This window comes from Sciurus vulgaris (genome assembly GCF_902686455.1).
Source record: "Sciurus vulgaris genome assembly, chromosome: 3".
Lineage (NCBI taxonomy): Eukaryota > Metazoa > Chordata > Mammalia > Rodentia > Sciuridae > Sciurus > Sciurus vulgaris.
This window is the reverse complement of record NC_136463.1, coordinates 63,471,529-63,491,534: the sequence shown is the minus strand read 5'-3', so window position 1 is coordinate 63,491,534 and position 20,006 is coordinate 63,471,529. Positions and strand designations below refer to the sequence as shown.

At 38.4% G+C, this 20,006-nt stretch overlaps 2 protein-coding genes across 6 annotated transcripts in view; one reads left to right on the top strand and one right to left on the bottom strand.

Annotated features, from left to right (window-relative positions):
- Positions 1 to 8,385, bottom strand: part of SMYD4 (SET and MYND domain containing 4) — a 42,683-nt gene extending 34,298 nt beyond the window's left edge. For 2 of the 5 annotated variants that reach the window (XM_079130818.1, XM_079130814.1), the window contains exons 1-2: positions 8,136 to 8,385; positions 6,853 to 6,998 (exon numbers count right to left, since the gene is read on the bottom strand). In XM_079130818.1, coding sequence (XP_078986944.1) covers positions 6,853 to 6,986 — 134 coding nt within the window. In that variant the 5' untranslated portion in view covers positions 6,987 to 6,998; positions 8,136 to 8,385. Of the gene's footprint in view, positions 1 to 4,684; positions 4,944 to 6,852; positions 6,999 to 8,051 lie in introns of those variants that run through there. The other 3 variants (XM_079130815.1, XM_079130816.1, XM_079130817.1) reach the window with 3 other exon arrangements.
- A 139-nt stretch (positions 8,386 to 8,524) lies between these two features.
- Positions 8,525 to 20,006, top strand: part of RPA1 (replication protein A1) — a 47,858-nt gene continuing 36,376 nt past the window's right edge. Inside the window, 4 exon segments of the mRNA XM_079130854.1 lie at positions 8,525 to 8,680; positions 13,211 to 13,261; positions 14,328 to 14,406; positions 15,057 to 15,165. Of these exon segments, the coding sequence (XP_078986980.1) occupies positions 8,648 to 8,680; positions 13,211 to 13,261; positions 14,328 to 14,406; positions 15,057 to 15,165 (272 nt within the window). The 5' untranslated portion in view covers positions 8,525 to 8,647.

The following is a 20,006-nucleotide window of genomic DNA, read 5'->3' as shown; positions in this document are numbered from 1 at the left end:
TTAGGGAACAAAGACAAGGAAACAAAAGTCTGTGCATCTTAGGACTGATACAATAGCACAGGCTTAACTACATACTACATGAGTAAGATACCTAGACACGCACAAACAATGCTCAAACGCTGAGTGCTGGAGAGAGGCTGAGGATTTGTGAAATGGCAGAAAGTTACAGCAGGGTTTGCCTACACATCATGTCATTTGTGTGGATTAAGTATAGTTCTTGGCACAATTCAACTTTTGTTTTTTGGGGACTTTCTGGGGATCCCCCCGCAGTGTTCTCCATCCATAGTTTGGTGAATCCATGGATATGGGACCCATGGATAAGGAGGGCTGACTACACAGTAAGATACCATAAACAAGATTAAAAGATAAAACAGAGTAGGAGAAAAATTGACAACAAATATAGCAAAGAATTATAAAGGGATATTTATGAAGATTTATAAATTTATAAGAGAAAGATGATCTATTAGAAAAATGGGCAAAGAAATACAAATGGACTGTAATGTCAGAAAAAGAGCATTGTTTCACTAAAAATCAGAAGTCTTCAAATTAAAATGAGCATTTTTCAGTTCTAGAAAGTACATCTGAATCTTTATTGTTCTTGTTTTGAGATGAGGGTCTTACTATGTTGCCCAGGCCTCTTGAGTAGTTGGGACTGGAGGTGTATGCCATCATGCCTGGTTTTTCATTCTTTTTATGGATCCCAAAACTTCATTGAATTCCATCTTTTTGTCTACTCTGTCCATCTTTTTCTTCATTTTTCTTAAATACATTAATTGTAGTTATTTTAAAGTCATTGCTTACAAACTCCTATATGTGGACATCAGCTCATGTTTCTAATGTTTCTTTTTCTTCTCATTAATTATTGGATGCTTTTATGTGCATTTACACCTCTAGGGGTTGTTTGTTTTTTGGTGGTACTGGAGATTGAACCCAGAGGTGCTCTACCACTGAGTTACACCCCCAGCCCTTTTAATTTTTTCAGATAGAGTTTTGTTAAATTGTTGACGCTGGACTCAAGATTGAGATCATCGTGCCTTAGCCTCCTGAGGAGCTGGGACCATAAGCATACACCACTGGGCCTGGTTTCTGGTAATCCTTTTTTTAAAACATATTTTAAAAATTGTAGATGGACACAATACCTTTATTTTATTTATTTATTTTTATGTGGTGTTGAGGATCGAACCCAGTGTCTCACACATGCTAGGCAAGTGCTCTACCACTGAGCTCATGTTTCTGGTAATTTTTTACTATATTCTTTATATACAATGAAGCTAGACAACATCTTTTGCCATCAAAGTGCTCCTTTGCTATATTAGACACACAGGATAAGGGGCTGGCCTATGTCCATCCAATCAAGAATTGTGTTGGATCAGGGTTGGGCTACAGGTTATGCATGCGTGCATACGTGTATGTGTGGTGCTGGAGATGAAACCCAGGGTTTCCCACATTACCATTAAGTTACAAACCCAGTCCTTGGGCTATGATTTTATTAATATTCAGTACAACTCTGGTTTCTCACTGTTCCTTGTGCGTGAGCCTCTTGAGCTTCTGGTTGACAGTGTAAGGCCTAGGATTTCCTCAGGCCTTAAAGTTTTGGTTTCAGACCCTGCACATACTAGGAAAAAAAAAGTAGGTCCAAATTTCTATCATGTCAGCTTAGGAACTGAATTCCTCAACAACACTCCTAAAGTGCAAGAAGAAAAATCAAGAATCAATAAATTGGATGGCATGAAACGAAAAAGCTTCTTCATAGCAAAGGAAACAATCAAGAACGTGAAGAGACAGCCTACAGAATGGGGAAAATCTTTACCACCTGCACCTCAGATAGAGTATGAATATCCAGGATGCATAAAGAACTCAAAAAACTTAACACCAAAAAAATCCAAATAACCCAATCAATAAATGAGCAAAGGAACTGAACAGGCACCCCACAGGAGAAATATATGAAAAAATGTTCAACATCATAACAATTACAGAAATGCAAATTAAAACTACATTGAGATTTCATCTCACTCAAGTCAGAATGGCAATTATCAAAAATACAACAATAAATGATGAAGATGTGGGGGAAAAGGTACACATTGCTGGTGGAATTGCAAATTGGTGCAATGACTGTGGAAAGCAGTGAGAAGTTTCCTCAGAAAACTTGGAATGGAACCACCATTTGACCCAGTTATCCCACTCCTTGGTAATATACCCAAAGGACTTAAAATCAGCACGCTATAGTGAAACAGCCATATCAACGTTTATAGCAGCTTAATTCACAACAGCTAAGCTAGGGAACCAACCTAGATGCCCTTCAACAGATGAATGGATAAAGAAAATGTGGTACATATACACAATGAAATATTACTCAGCCATAAGGAAGAATGAAATTATGGCATTTGCCTGTAAATGGATGGAACTGGAGACTATCATGCTAAGTGAAATAAGCCAACCTCCAAAAACCAAAGGCTGAATGTTCTCTCTGATATTTGGATGCTGATTCACAACAGGTGGTGGGGTGGAGGGAGCATGTTCCACCAGACTGGACAGGGGGAGTGTTGGGGGAAGGGAAGGGAGATGGGAATGGGAAAAACAGTAGAATGAACTAGACATAACTTTCCTATGTTCATATATGAATACACAACCAGTGTAACTCCGTATCACGTACAACCACAAAAATGGGAATTTATACTCCATGTATGTATGATATCTCAAAATACATTCTACTGTCATATATAACTAAAAAGAACAAAAAAAAGTTTTGGTCTCAGGAGGTTTTGATCTTAGATTTTTAATTTACTGGACCACAGCTTTCAAAATCTGGCAGATGTCTTAACAGAGAGATCATCAGTGTTTTTTGTGGGCCCCTACTATTGGGATTTTGCTCCTTAGCATTGCAGGACAACAAATTTCATTTTGCTTTTTTTGTTGGCCTCCTATACTTCTTGAGAATTAAGGAAGACTGACTTTGCAATTGGAGCTTGAGTGTGGGCTACTTCCAGTCCCAGATATCTGCAAGAGGTCTGCTAGTGGGCTGAGTATAGCTCAGTGGTGGAGTGGTGCCTAGCATGTGTGAGACTCTGGGTTTGATCCCCAGCACCACCAAAAAAAAAAAAAAAAAAAAAAAAAAGATGAGGGTATCTCTGTTGGCTTCTATTTCCTCCAGGACACTTTCACTTGTAGGGTCCAGCCTGATCCTTGGCCTGAAATTTGGAGGTGGGGGGTACCAGGGATTGAACTCAGGGGCACTCAACCACTGAGTCACATCTCCAGTCTTATTTTGTATTTTATTTAAAGACAGAGTCTCACTGAGTTGCTTAGCGCCTGACTGTTGTTGCTGAACTCTGATCCTTCTTCCTCAGCCTCCTGAGCTGCTGAGATTACACGGTGCTCCACTGCACTTGGCCCTTGAACTGAAATTATCCCTAGGAAAGAAAAAGCTAGTGATCACCTAGGAAGCAGTTGTCCCTCTGCAATTTTAGTCTACCTAGTTCTTGTCGTTATCTCATGTCTTTAAAAATGTTTATTATTAAATAAGTGATTTTTAGTTGCATCTGGAGTGTTGCCTGCTGTGATCTATCATATCCTATGCAGAAGCAAAAGTCCATTTGCTGAAGGAATATAGCATTCACAGTACTACACTAGACAAGATTTGAGAGTAACTTGGGATGTGAGGGGAAAGGAAAGATTAGGCATTTCTCCTAGGTTTCTGGGTAGTAAATGAACAGATGTAATGCAATTCATTAAGGGATTACAGAAGATGATATGACATAGCCTGGGGGAAGATGATGAGTTCAGTGTTTAATATGGAATGGCTCTTAGGTTTCTTGTTCAGGAAATGAATATAAGCTAGTGCCATTCACTAAGATAGGAATTACTGAAAGGGAATATAAATTTGAGGGTCTGATCCTGAGTTTGGTTTTGGTTATGCTTGATTTTAAGTATCTTTGACACTTTCAAGTAGTCAGCTGGATTCAGACACCTGAGTCATAGAACAGGTCAGGGGTAGAGATACAATTTTAAGAGTAATCAGCATATAGAAGGTAACTGAAGTCATAGGTGTGAATGTGACTATTTCAGTTGAGATACAGTGAACAGGAAAGAAAACCTAGGCTGGAGTCTTAAGGAACTTGATATTAAACAATCAGGAAATCTCTTCTTTAATTTATATTGTGCACCAAAATATCAGATGATTCTCGTTATTACATTTTTCTGCGAATAAACTGTATTGAAACAACTGCCTGTTTTCCAAAGTTTCACCAGTAGTTCTTTATCATTTTTGGAAATTCTGCAAAGGAAATTCACAGACCCTGTAGAGTTTCAGACATTATTTTCCAAACTATAGGTTATGACTCAATGGGTCATGAAATTAATTTAGTGGGTCCTAATTAGCATTTTTAAAATGAGCTAAGTAGAAGGGAAAATATCAAAGTGCATTATATGCAGTAAGTATTTATACTCTCTTGCTTGGTGAACTTATCCAGTTTCATGGCTCTTAAGGTCATGTTCAACGTCCATTTTTTTTTGGGGGGGGGTACAGGAGACTGAACCCAGGGGCGTTCACTGAATCACATCTCCAGCACCCCCCTTTTTTATATACATTTTATTTTTAGAGACAAGGTCTCACTAAGTTGCTGATGCTGGCTTTGAACTTGCAATCCTGCCTCAGCCTCCCAAGTTGCTGGGATTATAGACTTACACCATTGCGCTTGGCTCAACTTCTATATTTGTATCTCTACTCCAGGTCTCTCTCCTAAACTCCAGACTCATTTAGATACCACCAACTGCAATTCACTAATCGGTAAAAAAAACAACAAAAAAAGCAAAACAAAACAAAAACATTGTTAGCTGAGGGAGCCTACTAGACATCTAAAACTCCAGTATGAAGTCTTCATGGAAACAGCCACATCTGTAGCCTTCTCCAGTGATGACAATCTCATTCTTCTACCTTTAGAGAGTTGCTTTTTACATTCTCTAACACACCACATTCCACCCATCAGGAAAGCTATTAAATCTATACCTCAAATCCAGGCACTTCTCTCCATCCCCACAACGGCCACTCTGGCCCAAGTTACTATCATCTTTTCTCTAGTCTGGGTTAATGCAATAGCCCTACAGTCATCTCTGCTTCCACCCTTGCTACTTCTCCCGTCTATCCTCAACACGGCAGTCAGAGTATTCCTTTAAAACAAGGGTCAGCAAACTTTTTCCGTATAGGCCAGAGAGTAAATATTTAGGCTTTGTGAGCCAAGAGACAAATCCAAGGTGCTTACATATGTAATCGTAACAAAAACAAATTTCTAAAACCTTTTTATTGAAGAAATTCAAAATATAATAATAATATATAACAATTTTTTTGTAATTCAGGTCTATTATTGTAAAAAATGGAATTCTTTTTTAAAAAACGGACACCATTTTGCTTAATTAGTGTTCAAAGCCAGAGGTCCTTATCGTCAAATCAATTACAACTGTTTATCTGTTAAAAACCATTATTAGCTGTGGGCTATACAATAACAGGCAGTGGGATGGATTTACCTTTGGGGCTGTAGTTTGCTAATCTCTGTTTTAAAATATAATCAGATCGTATTACTCTTCTCTCAAAACTCACATCAGTTTTTTATTGTTCAAATTACCACAATTTAGCAGCTTAAAAGAATACCCATTAAGGGGCTGGGATTGTGGCTCAGTGGTAGAGCATTTGCCTAGTATGAGTGAGGCACTGGGTTTGATTCTCAGCACCACATATAAATAAATGAATAAAATAAAGGTCTATCAACATCTAAAAAAAAAAAAAGAATACCCATTTATGCTGGGTGGGTGAGGTGGCACACATCTGTGATCCCAATAGCTCAGAAGAAAGATCACAAGTTCAAAGCCAGCCTCAGCAACTTAGGGAGACTGTCTCAAAATAAAAAATAAAATGGGCTGGTGATGTGGTTAAGTGGTTAGGCACCCTGGTTCAATCCTTGGTACCAAAAAAAAAAAAGGAATAGCTGTTTATCATTATCCTCACAGTTCTATAGGTCAGAAGTCCAGGCAGGCCTGGTTTTATTCTTTGTTTAAGATCTCACAAGGTCAAAGTGGAGACCTTATATGGAGTTCATTCAGGTTGTTGGCAGAAGATAGTTCCCTGTGATTGTAGGTCTAAGGTCCCCAATTCCTTGTAGCCACCTGTTCTTCCCCAACTCCTACGCATGCCCCACTACCTCTCTGAAGTTATTTTCTACTATCATCACTCTGGCTTACTCTATTCATCCATGCTAGTCTTTTTAAACCTGTTGCTTAAACCTATCAGACACCCTTCCACATTAAGATCCCTGTCTAGTTATCTATCTTTTGGTTCACAGATGTATTTTAAGCATCTAACACAGTGGTTGGTACAAAATAGGTGATCATCTGGGTTTGGTGGTGCACACCTGTAATTCCAAGCCATTTAGGGGGCTGAAGCAGGAGGATCACAAGTTGAAGGCCAGCCTCGGCATCTTTGTGAGACCCTGTCTCAAAACAAAGCTTGAAACTCACTTTTAGTTTTCTACGTGTATGTGTGTGTGTGTCTACTAGGTAGTGATCTAAAGTATATTTCTTACTGAGGACCTTTGGGAGATGGTAAGGCTCACAACCTAGTGACATAGCAAGGCACTGAATTACTGAAACACAGACAGTGAAAAAGCAAAACAGTCATCCATACCTGTTGTACCATCAATAAGTTAGAAAAAAACCCTGAAAACAGCAAGAACTGCTAAATTCCTCAAAATATATAAATCTGAAGTTAACCTTTCCATCAAAGAGATATTACTTCACAGCAAATGACAAAAGAGAACATTTCTCAGATCAAAACTTCCCTGGTTAAAGCTTCCATTCACTTACTGAAGAAGCGAAGAGGAGTGAAGAAATATATCACTCAAAGTCTTTGCTGTAGAAATTGTGACCTGAACAGACTTCGGGAGTAAAAACCACTTCTGAAATAGGTATGATTTCCATTCATCCATGGGCAGATCCATGTTACTTCAGGTCTAAAAAGTGAATAAGAAATTAAGAACTCAGATTTCTACAAATGCACAATTCTACAAAATCAAGATTTCATCCAAGCAAATGTAAAGCAACAAAGTCATTCTTATGGTCGCCTATAGTTGTTCATATGCTGAAGAAGGATTGATATTTTGTCACACCAACCCATTCAATGTCCTTTCATTCAGAAACATTGATCAAAAGCCCTACTTTGTTCCAGGAATTATGCTAGAGAGTGATTATACAAAGATAATCACACTACAGTAGATAGCTACCATCTCCATCCTTTATTTCCATCTACCACAGTTGCCCAAGTCAATCCAGATTTTTATTTTTCACTCACTCCAGCAACTATTAAGTTAAATATTTCTCTCCAAAGATCAGTTTTCTCCTTCAATCTCCAGGTCATTCTCTCTGTTAAAGCCCTCAACATTGTATGTGTGTCTGGGTCTAGCCTTGAACCTGCAATCCTTCTGCCTCAGCCACCCAAGTAACTGCGATTATAGGTCTATACCCCTCACGGCTCTTTGGAGGATTATTTCCAGAGTGTTGTAATAGTCTCCATCCCCTCAATCCCATTCTTCCTTCCCCTTCAAATCTATTCTGAACATTGGCAGAGACCTCAGTCCTCTGCCGTCAATAACGTTCCTCCTAGCACACAGAGAAACCCAGTACAAATTCGTCATTATTTGGCCCTTGGTTTACTTCTCTCCCCCCCCCCCCCCCCCTTTGGGCTGGGGATTGAACCCAGGGCCTTGTGCATGTGAGGCAAGCACTCTACCAACAGACCTATATCCCCAGCGCCCCTTGGCTTACTTTCTAATTCTCCTCTACCTCTGTTTCCTACCGTAATGAACTACTCATTGCTATCCCCAGCTTGCCAGGTGATTTCATCTCTCCAGTGTTTTTGCATAGGGCATTTGTTCTTCCAGAATCGACGGTCACTTGGAGTCCACCTGGCAAATCCCCACACTTAACTGGACTGAGTTCAAATGGCACCTCCTTTGGGTAGCCTCCCTTGATTTTCCAGCAGTCTTGACTACACTAGGGGCCCATACCTCGTCTACCTTGAGTGTGGGATCCTGTGGGCAGAAATTCCCCAGACTGCTCACATCTGAGGGCTCGGACCCGATCCTATTTACCTTCAAGGGATCCCACAGTGCCAAGCTCTGGGCCTGGCACGGGCGGGGGGGCCTGCAGTGGGTTGCCGAAGGCACCGGGTCCACTGCTTTGACTATATTTAAAAACAGTTATCAGAAAACAGCTCTACCCTCTGGGCTACCAGGCTGCCCATCTGCCAAAGGCCTCGGCGGATACGCTTCCGAAAGCCCGCGATGATCTGGGAACAGAGCGCCGGCGCCTCCAGGGGCTCCCGCCAATCACTTGGCGCGCTGCTTGGTTCTGTGTCCCACCCCCAGGCCATCCCGCCACTAGGCCTCGAACCCTGCCTCGGGAGAGTCACGTGGGCCTCCCGCCGCGCCTCGGCCAATGCGATGGCTGTTCTGCGCCTAGGCCCGCCCCAGCGCCACGCGCACGTCGGGGGCGTGAGTGGCGCGCACAGCTCCTCGATCCAATCGCTGCACAGCCCGCGGGACCCCGGTAGTGAAGCTGCGGAGCCGAAGAGCGCGAGCGCGGGAGTTAGTGCTGTGGAACCATGGTCGGCCACTTGAGCGAGGGGGCCATTGCGGTGAGGAGACGTCTGGGAATCGAGCCGGTGTCCTCGGGAGGCTGTAGGCCCGTAGTTGTGGGGGGCGGAGCGAGAGGGAGCCGCGGGCGGTGGGGAAAGAATGCTGGAGGGGAGAAGCGGAGGACCGAGGGGGGACCGCCTAAGAGTCTCTCCTATCAGTCTTTCCTGAAAAGATTTTTTTCGTCGTCTTTAAGTAGGCTCACATTTCTTCTAATTTAAGAAACAAAACAAAGGATCCCCCCAGTCGCCCTTCTTCTGCAACCACTGTTTCCTCCCCTTCCCCCATCCATCCCCAAACTTTCCTGGAGTTGTCTCCTTCCCCCTATTTCATTTCCGTACCTTCCGTTAGCTCTTTAGCACTCTCCAATCAGACATTCCCCTGATCACTGTAGAAAACTGGCTTAAGTTACCAGTTCAAGTCGCCAAATCCACTTTTCAAATTTCAACTTACGTGAATTCTCAGAATTGTTTGGGCCTGTTGATAAGTGCTTCCTTTTGGTAACAGTGTTCTTTTGGGTTCTGTGACTCAGCTGGTCTCTCCCATCGTATTTGTAGGCCTCTTTTTGTAAATATCTGTTCATTCCAGATTCCCTCTAGGTCCTCTTCTCCTAAGGCAATTTCATTGCCATCTAGATGTCAATTGCTTACTACTTTGTCAGTTGCACTGATTTCTTTGTGTCAGTTACCTTTACTCTAAAGTCAAGCTTCTGTAATCTGTCTGCCTACTGATTCTCAAAGGCCTCTTAAATTCAGCAAATCCGTTAGATAACGGGTCCTTAATTCGGGACCTCTTGATGTAGTTATCTTAGTGGATGACACCTTTATCCAAAAGTTATGCTAGCAAGAAATGGAGGAGACATTCTTCCTACATTCTCCATCACTATGGATGCCCAGTCCATGACTCAGTGAAGTATGAGTTAGCTCTATATAGATCTTTTAAACCCATTTACTTTTCTTCACCCACACTAGAATCATCATCTCTTGCTGGAGCTCCTCTCACTTGTCATACCTTCCTCCCACCATTCCCATTTAGTATGTGTATTGTATACTCTTGTCTTCTCTTGGTGCCCTGGTCATTCTTTTTCTTTTTTTCTTTTAATTTTTCTTAGTTGTCAGCGGACCTTTATTTTATTTATTTATATGTGGTACTGAGGATGGAACCCATGTCCTCACACATGCCAGGCAAAGGCTCTGCCACTGAGCTACAACCCCAGCCCCTTATCATTCTTTTTATTCTGCCTATTTCCTAAGTTGTTCTTCACTCCTTCCTCACTATCTAACATAATGTTCAAATTAGATCAATTATTGCTTCAGGGAAGTCTTGATTTCACTTAGACTTTTCTTACTGAACTAAATTTTTTTTTTTTTTTTTTTTTTTTTTTTTTGGTATCAGGGATTGAACTCAGGGGCTTAACCACTGAGCTACATCCCCAGCCATTTTTATTTTTCATTTTAAGACAGGGTCTCATTGATTTGCTAAGGACATTGCTAAATTGCTGACGCTGGCTTTGAACTTGGGATCCTGCTGCCTCAGCTTCCTATGTCACTGGGATTATAGGCATGCACTGCTTTGGCTGGCTTAAATCTCTTTACTTTGAGACCTTAATTCCTCTTTATTCACTTCTTAGATGTGCGATAGATGTGCGACTTTGGGCTCAATATAACCTCTTTTCCTTTCCTGTAAAATGAGGGTAATTATACCTGTTACTTATTGCATAATATTAGTGGGAGGATTAAGTGTGTTATTACATTTTAAAGTGCTTAGCCCACTGCCTGATACATGGTAAACTGCTGAGACTGGTCTCAAACTTGCCATCCTCCTTCCTCAGCCTCTGTAGTTGCTGGGATTACAGGTGGTGCCTGATACATAGTAAATGTTTAGTGTATATTTCCTGTTATTAATAATCACAGATGTAGGGGCTGCGGTTGTGTCTCACTGGTGGTGCATTTGCCTAGTATGTGTGAGGTGCTAGGTTTGATACTCAGCACCGCATATATATGTATGTATATATATACATATATATATAAATAAATAAAGGCCCATCAATAACTAAAAAATATATTTAAAAAATAGTCACAGGTGTATGTTTACATTTTTCTGTGTTTTTTTTTTTTTTTAGTTTATATTATTTTCTGTGCCTTCCCCTCAGATTGTGAATTCCATGAGACTCGTAATTATGTCTTGCATTTTTTTGCTGGATTCCTGGAGTACTACTACAGGTTTTAGGTGCCCAATAAATGTTTGCTAGTTGCATGAATGAATGAGGCAGTGGAAAGAAAGGTACAGAGGTGGATGGGGAAGAAAGGCAGCTTGGGAGAAAACAGGAAGGGGAAGAACAGTTGTCAGAGTGATTATTTGAATAAATTAGGAATTTATAAATGCTGAAGCCTAGGAAGTGATCACAAATTGTAGTCCTCATTTACTTTATAGCTGTTGCCTTGCAACTTTAAGACAAATTGGGAAGGGTACTTCACTTTTATGGGTTTTTTGGGGAGATGTGGTTTACTGGGGATTGAACCCAGGGTTGCTCTCCCAGCCCTTTTTATTTTTTATTTTGAGACAGGGTTTCACTAAGTGATTGAGGGTCTTGCTAAATTACTGAGGCTGGTCTTAAACTTGCCATCCTTCTGCCTCAGCCTCCCAAGTTACTATGATTACAGGCTTGCACTACTGTGCCTGGCCCAATGTTTGACTTTTAATTTGTCTTTTTATGTTTTAATTGCCTTTCTTGTGGACAGCAGATAGTTCATTCTGACAATTTTTGGCTTTTAATTGGAGCACTCAAACCCACTTACACCTAGTATAAGTATATAAGTTTTAAGTTTTTCATGTGGCTATTTGTTTTCTATTTGTGTGTGTATTTTTTAGGTTTCCTGACTTCTTCTGGATTATTTGCGTTTTTTTATTTCATGATTCATATTTGTCACTATTGATTATTAGCTGTATTCTTTCCTTTAAAATGATTGCTTTCAGACCATGTATCTTAGTCAACTTTGACTGCTATAAAAAAATATCATAGCCTGGGTGGCTTAAACTGACACTTATTTTTTTCATTTCTGGAGGCTGGGAGTCCAATATCAAGGTGCCAGTAGGTTTGATTCTTGGTGAGAGCCCTCTTCTTGGCTCTTAGACTGTTTTCATCTTGCTGTACATTCACATGATGTCTGTGCTTTTGCAGGGAGAGAGCACTGATCTCTTATCCCATTGGGGGAGGGGTTGTTCCATGTTTATGACCTCACCTAAAACTAATTACTTTCCAGTGGCTTTACCTAATATAATCATATTGGAGAATAGGGTTGCAACATATGAATTTGGGGAGACACAAACATTCAGTCCATAATTTTGTTAGAATTGTCTTTATACTCTTAAAAAAATCACTCGAGGCCCACCTGGGAGCTTGTGTTTTTATGGGAGCTAAGATGTTTAAAAATGTTTACTCATTTAAAATAGTACACTCATCCATTAACAAATAATATTTAATGAAAACATTTCAAAACAAAACGTGTGGTATGTTTTACATTTTTGTATGTTTCATTAATCTGGTGCTTGTTAGGAAACATGATACCTAGGTTTTCAGTCAGTCTTCTTTGGTTTGAACTCTATGAAGGAAATCTGGCCTCACACAAAATAATGTAAATGAAAAAGGGAGGAGTGTTTTCAAAGCCTTTCCTGGCCCCTTTCTTTCTTTTCTTTCTTTTTTTTTTTTTTTTTTTTTGGTGATGATGCTGGGGATTGAACCCAGGGCCTCATGCAGGCTAGGTAGGTGCTCTACTACTGAGGTACATTCCCAGAACTTTATAAATTTAATTTTCATACAGGGTCTCCCTAAGTTGTCCAGGCTGGCCTCAAATTTTGAATCCTCCACAACCTCTGGACTAGCTGGCATTACGGGCATGTGTCACCACACTGAGCTCCCTGTGTGCTATTTTTAATATGTACTAGCCATTTGGAAAGTATTAGCTTATTGCATTATGCAGATGTATTTCATAATATCAAAAACTCAAATTCATTAATATTACCAGTGATTTCATGAGAAAAGTTTATAAGTATTGGGAAACTTTAAAGTTGATGGTAGTAAATATAAATGTTTAAAAGTTCTCATTTTTACAAGGAAACACTTTTACTTTTGGCAACAGATACTATTTGTTGTTTTCCTTCAAAACAGGCATCTCTATGAATTGTCCAGGATGATAAATTAGACTTTTCAAATGACTGACTCTGAATTGGCTCTTTTTTATTTTGTCTGTTGGTACTAGTGATTTAACCCAGAGGTACTTTACCAGAGTCACATCCCCAACCCTTTTTATTTTTTATTTTGAGACTAGGTCTTTCAAGTTGCTGAGACTGGCCTTGAACTTGGAATCCTGCCTCAGTCTTCCTGGGATTCCAGGCGTGCACCACCATGCCCCCCTGAATAGGCTTTTGCAAAATATTATGTGTAGTTTATTCCAAATATCAAACTATAAAAAATGTTGGTTTTTAATTGAGATTTGAGTGCATTTCTTACAATCTGTTTTTACTCTTTTCAGGCCATAATGCAACAGGGAGATACATCCATAAAACCCATTCTCCAGGTCATTGTGAGTACCTGTATACTTTATCTATTACATCTTCTTTATTGAAATTTTGCCATTTGTTCCAGTAAGGTCTTTGGAGCAATTTTCTCCGAATTCAGGATGTTGAACATTTTTTAGACTCACATAAAATATGTTTGATGAAGGACATACAGATTCGTCCACTTTAAGTAATTCTCTCCAACATTGCAAAAAAAGTAGGCTAGTCCACATAATACCTGGGAAAGGAACCAGACCTTTTTTTTTTTTTTTTTAAATATGTGAGCTAAAGTTAAACTTTTGTGGGGGGAGTGTTTCAGATTTAATGCTTTGCATCTGTGTTCTTTTCCGTGGTTGGCAGATGACTATAATGCATCATTACAGTCTCTACTTGCCGCCTTGCTTTTAGGTTTATCTTGTTCAGATCTGCCTTACATATAACCTACAGAAAGGTACCTAAAATGAACTTCAAGTTTATGTAAATGTATAAGTTCTGCCCCATATTGTTATCTGCACCTGTTGCTTATGTCCTTCTACTTCCATCTCCATCCCAATTGTAAGCCTCTGCAGTTCAAGGATTTATTTTTATTTTTTTTAGTATGTTTCCTATGTATTATCTTGTTTATACTAGGTACCTTGTTTTTAAATTATTATTTTGGGGATGATTGTCAGCCAGATTTTAGTTAGGGACAAGAACACAGAGGTATTGAAGGTTTGTTTTATTCTGATCTGTATTGTGTTCAATGATGTAAGAGGAGACTGGTTGATGGGAAAATCATCTAATCCAGTTGTTCTTTTGTTTGGGTTTAAGTGGCAAGAGAATGGGTTAGCAATTCATTTTATTTTATTTTTTGAAAAATATTTTTAGCTGGAGATGGACACAACATCTTTATTTTATTTATTTCTATGTAGTGCTGAGGATTGAACCCAGTGCCTCACACATGCTAGACAAGCACTCTACCACTGAGCTACAATCCCAGCCCCTCATTTTATCTTGACCTAATGGCAAACCCATTCTCCTACCACTTAGTTTTTACTTATCCCTGGGGATTGGGCAGAAAATCTGGCTAACGAATCAAGTTTTCTATCCTAGAACATCCGTCCCATTACAACAGGGAATAGTCCACCCCGTTATCGACTGCTTATGAGTGATGGATTGAACACTCTATCATGTAAGTATGATATATAAATCTGAGAATTTGTATTTAAATAATAAAAGTACAACTAATAGTTAGATTGCAATATTTTAGGACCTTCCTGAAGTCAGCATTTGCTGGACTGTGCACTTTATTCTGAGTTGCAGCTGGTAGAGAGCATTCTAACAATAGACTGAATGTAGTGGAAGGCTGCCAGTTGGCTTAATTAATTTTCACTAACTGGTGCTCTATGTTTTCTTTGATTAATTTCCCTAAGGATGATATTGACATTTAGTAAATGTGATGGGTTAGCTGTCCTATACTTGCCTTTTTGGGTATTTTATTTCTGTGTAGGAAGTTTTAAAAGGAAGACAGGAAAGAATTTATGGAATATGGACTTGCTATCTCTGTAGTCACAATGTGAAAGACCTAGAAAAGATTTTTTTAGTCTTTGTCATGAAACCTGAAGGATGAAAAAAATTATTTTTGGTCCTTTAAGAAATATATACATTTAAGAATAGCAGCAGATGTTGAACACACAACTGATTATACTGTTTTTGACCAGGCACAATCTGATTAGTCCTTGAATAGGACCATATTTAAGTCATTCTTTTTCTTTGTGATTAGCTTTCAGATTCTTAAGACTGAAATGTTTTAGAGAGTAAACTAATCTTTGTGCTTTCCAGCTTTTATGTTGGCAACACAGTTGAACCCTCTCGTTGAGGAAGAACGATTGTCCAGTAATTGTATTTGCCAGATTAATCGATTTATTGTTAACACTCTGAAAGATGGAAGGTATGTGTTATGTTTTCTGTTTTATTTTATTGTAGAATGGAGTTTGAACAGAGAATTTTATTAGATGCCAAAATTCAATTAGGAATTTTAAAAAGGCAATAATGAGTTTGAGCTTAGGTGACTAAAACATGATATCAAGAGAAGAAAAATAAGGAAACAAATTGCAAATCTCAGAGCAGATGAAAGCAGAATGTATGACTACACTTTTTTGTAGTTTCTTTTTTATTTTTTTGGTACTGGGGTTTGAACCCAGGGATGCTGTACCACTGAGCTACATCCCCTACATCCCCAGCTCTCTTTATTTTGTTTAGATTTTGAGACAGGATCTTGCTGAGTTGCCCAGGCTGGTCTCAAACTTGTGATCCTCCTGCCTCAGCCTCCTGAGTTGATGGAATTATAGGCTTGTGCCACTGCACCAGACCTTATTTTCTAATTTCTTCCTTGTTTTTAGTATCTTTTAATGAAGAGGTCACTTACTACAGCAAAAGGTATATTTAATTATATAATGCTGTCTGCTTTTTTTTGCAATCTTTTATTTTCTAATTTTATTTTTATTTTTTTTACAATATTGAACTCAGGGATACTTTACCACTGAGCTACATCCCTAGCCTTTTTTTTTTTTTTTTTTTTTTTTGAGGCAGGGTCTTGCTAAGTTGCTGAGACTGGTCTTGAAACTTGTGCTTCTGCCTCAACCTACTGAGTTGCTGGGATTACAGGTTGTGCTACCATGCCCAGCTTATCTTCCTTTTAACTTTTAGCCTTTCTGTTGTAAATTTTGGATAACTTTTATAAATAGCATTTAGGTATAAAATTCAACTTGAGGTTTAATTGGTTTTGATTCTTGTTTTCTAATTTTGTTTCTGTACTTTTTTTTTGCTTTTTTCTCCTTTCCAGTCTAGGATTGATTAAGTTTCCTCTTTTTTCCCCTGCTGCTTTGTAAGCTTTATATTCTCTTTCTGCTTTCCTGGGTAATTCTTAAATTAAAAAAAAAAAAAAAAAAAATCTATGTTTGAGTGAACAAATGTTCTAAAGCATGCCATATTTTTATGTGTTTTAACCATGGTTTAAAAAAAAAAGAACTTAAGACTGAATTGAAGGTTCAACTTTGTATTTTCTTTCCTCCAGTTATTTTATTCTCTCCTATAGTCAGCACCTTTTGAGCATTGCCTATACTTTGTTAGCTCACCTTTGCCTCTTTAACTACACTCCTTCCTTCTTGGTTCAATTTTTCTCTTTTTTAATTTCTTCTTTTTTGTTCGTTTTTTGTTTTCTTTTAACTGCTAAGGATTGAACCTTGGGGTGCTCTGTTACTGAGCTACATCCCCAACCTTTTTTTGTTTTTATTTTGAGACAGGGTCTTGCTCAGTTGCCAAGGCTGACCTCCAACTTGCAGTCTTCCTGCTTCTGCCTCCCTAGTCGCTAGGATTACAGATGTGTGCCACTGTGTCCAGCTTGGTTCAATTTCTAAAGCACATCTTTTAGAAACTTAGGAAAGTTTGTGAATGGTAAAACTCTTTTATGTAAAAATGTCTGTATTTTGACTATTGGTTAAGCTGATTTAACCTAGTATAGAATTCTAAGTTGAAAGTTTTAGTCATCATTTCACTTAAAGAATGTGATTCTTCAGGACTGGGGATGTAGGTCAGTGGTAGATTGCTTGCCTAGCATGCTGAGGGCCGGGACTTAATCCCTAGCATCACAAATAAGAAAAAAGTCAAAAGATTGTGATGCTTCTGATAAATGCATAGTTAGTTGATTTGTCATTGTGTGAACATCATAGAGTGTATTTACACAAGCCTAAATGGGAGAGGTAGTCATTTGATGTGATTTCTGTTGCATTTAAGAGGCACAAACATGAAAAGTATACTAGCATAACATGGCAAACCATTTTAGATTTAACCATTTTCTTAAGTAGGAGTACATTCTAACAATAAAAAGTATAGTATAGTAAATACAAAAACTAGTAATATAGTTATCAAGAATTGCATACTATACATAATTTTATGTGCTCTGCTTTTATGTGATTGGCAGGCTTGAAAATTCTAAGATGACCCTAGAATATCTTATTGTTCTAGAAGAGTGAGGAAGTTATGTCAAAGGACAAGAGAAACTGGTGTCAGGGCCTTAAAATTGCCAAATTAGGACAACTTAAATATCAGGATAGTAACAGATTTGAGTCTATTGCCTGAAATAGGAATTCATAAATCCTGGATAAATGAATATACATGGTTGGAATACAAAGATTTTTCTTATAATAGAATGCCATCTTAACAAATGTGGTAGGAATTATATAATTAGAAAATTACCATTTGGCTACCATCATGACTAACTCATGCAAGAAACATTAATAAGTGCTGTATAAGTTTCCATTGACTGCTGCCACAAATCTGGTGCTTTAAAACAGTAGAAACTTACCAAATAACAAAATAAAACAACTATTTTGTCTGGAGGCAAGAAGTTGAGATTTGTTTCACTAGTGTCAGCAGACTGTGCTCCATCTGGAAACTGGGAGAATGCAGTCCTTCCTCTTCCAGCTTCTTGTGGCTGTTGACATTCCTTGATTTATGGCTGCATCATTCCAATCTATGCCACTTTGGTCATATTGCCTTCTCTTTGGTCTGTCAGTTCTTCTCCGCTTTCCTTTTGTGAGGATACATGTGATTGCATTTATGGCCCTTCTGTGATGATCTCCTCATTTTAGCTCTTAATTAGTCAAACCTGCCAAGTCCCCTTTTGCCATATAAGGTAGCATTCACAGGTTCCAGGAATTAGGATGCAGGTATGTTTTATTCATTATTCAACCTACAATAAATACCGAAACAAGTGGGTGAAAATTTGATGAGAAGATATTTATAGGATTAAAGTACCTCCCAATAGCATAATTACTAATTATAAACTAAAAAGAGGTGTTTCTTTTTTGTTTTTGTTTTTTGAGTTCTGGAGATTGAACCCAGAGGTGCTCAACTACTAAGCTGCATCCCCAGCCCTTTTTTAAAAAATGTTTTATTTTGAGACAGACTCTCATTGAGTTGCTTAGAACCTTGCTAAGTTGCTGAGGCTGAACTCAAACTTGTGAGTCTCCTGCCTCAGGCCCCTGTTTCTGGGACTATAGATATGTCACTATACTCAGCTAAAAGGTAATTTTAAAGGGGAAGAAACCTGACATATTCTGATGGTCAATGATAATATTGCCAGTAATGGGACAAATTAACATCATGTGTCACTTAATAGAATACAGTAGTAACACAGCATCTTTTCTGTCATATTCTTGCTAAAGGTACATAATTTGTATCTTATCACGAGGAAGCCTTAGGCAAATTGAGGGATGTTTACAAAAATAACCAGTCTCTGATATTCAAAATTGCAAACTTGAATGTAAAATAAAAATTAAGAAACTTCAGATTGAAGGAGTTTGAAGAGGTGTGATACTTATGTGCATTTGCTATTAAGGGCATCATTGAACTGGGCATGATGGTGCTCACCTGTAATCCCAGCTGCTTGAGAGGCTGAGACAGGAGGATCCCATTTGGTAAACCTGTCTCAATGAAAAGGCTGGGGATGTAGCTCAGTGGTAGCATACCTGTGGGTTCAATCCCTATTACTGTCCACCCCACCCCAAAATAAAAAGACATCATTGAAACAATTGATTAAATTCGAGTGAGTTATGAGGATTAGATGGAAGTATGAATATTAATTGCTCAATTTTGATGATTGTATTGTGATTAGGAAATTGAACAAAAAATTTTAAAGTTTCATACTGTTTGGTTTAAAAATTTTAAGTGATGCAACACATCACTTCAACTGAAGGAACTGATTTAATCATATAAATTTTCTTTACCAGAAGAAAGCAACTTCCTTGAATTTCTGGGAAAATTAAAAGAAGTCATGCTCAGTGGTGCATGCCTGTAATCTTAGCGAATACTGATGCCGAGGCAGGAGGATCTCAAGTTCAAGGCCAGCCTTGGCAATTTAGCAAGAGCCTGTCTCAAAATAAAAAGGGCTGGGGATGTAGCTGATTGGTAGAGTATTCCTGGGTTCAATCCTCAGTACCCCCCTCACAAAGATTTAAACAAGACAAAAGTGTAAACAATTTTTTAAAGAACTAAAGCAATTTTAAAATCTGTGTTAAAAATAAGGACATTTATATTTTATCTACCCTTCCTTCTTTTTACCCCCTTAAGTTTGATTCTCTTGACTAATTTGATTTAATTCAGAAACTTTTTCCTGAGATGCTCATTTTCCCTGATACCAGCCTGTTTGCCTGGTTGAGTGTCTGTTTGGGGTTCCACTGTAGTTCTACCTTCAGAATTTTATCTTACATTTCATATTGATCCATAGAAGTCAAGACCAGCCTGATTTGATTTTCACCTATATTCGTGAAGAATTCTTTCTTTATACTTCATGTTCAGTGACTTACAGGCTATGTTTAAATATCAGTTACTTATCAGTTCCCACCCTCTGCTGGCATATGGTATGCTCTTTTAAAGTCTGCAGATTCAGTTCTTTCATTTTGAAGTTTTTTCTGTGTGTTATTCCTTCATGCTGTTTTCTATTTAGTTTATTGAGTTCCTGGGTAACTTTATTCTCCATATAAATCTTTAGTGTGCTTCAGTCCTTTTTCTAATATGTGTTGGATTACATCAGTGTTTCCCAACATAATAGTTTTTAACTCTGTGTTCTCTTCTTTGATGTTTATGTTTTAAGTATTACATGTATAATGTTACTTTTATTCTGTTTATTCCTTGGTTTTTATTTTTTTAATTTTTTTTAGTTGTAGATTGACACAATACCTTTATTTTTTTTATTTATTTATTTTAATGTGGTGCTGAGAATTGAACCCA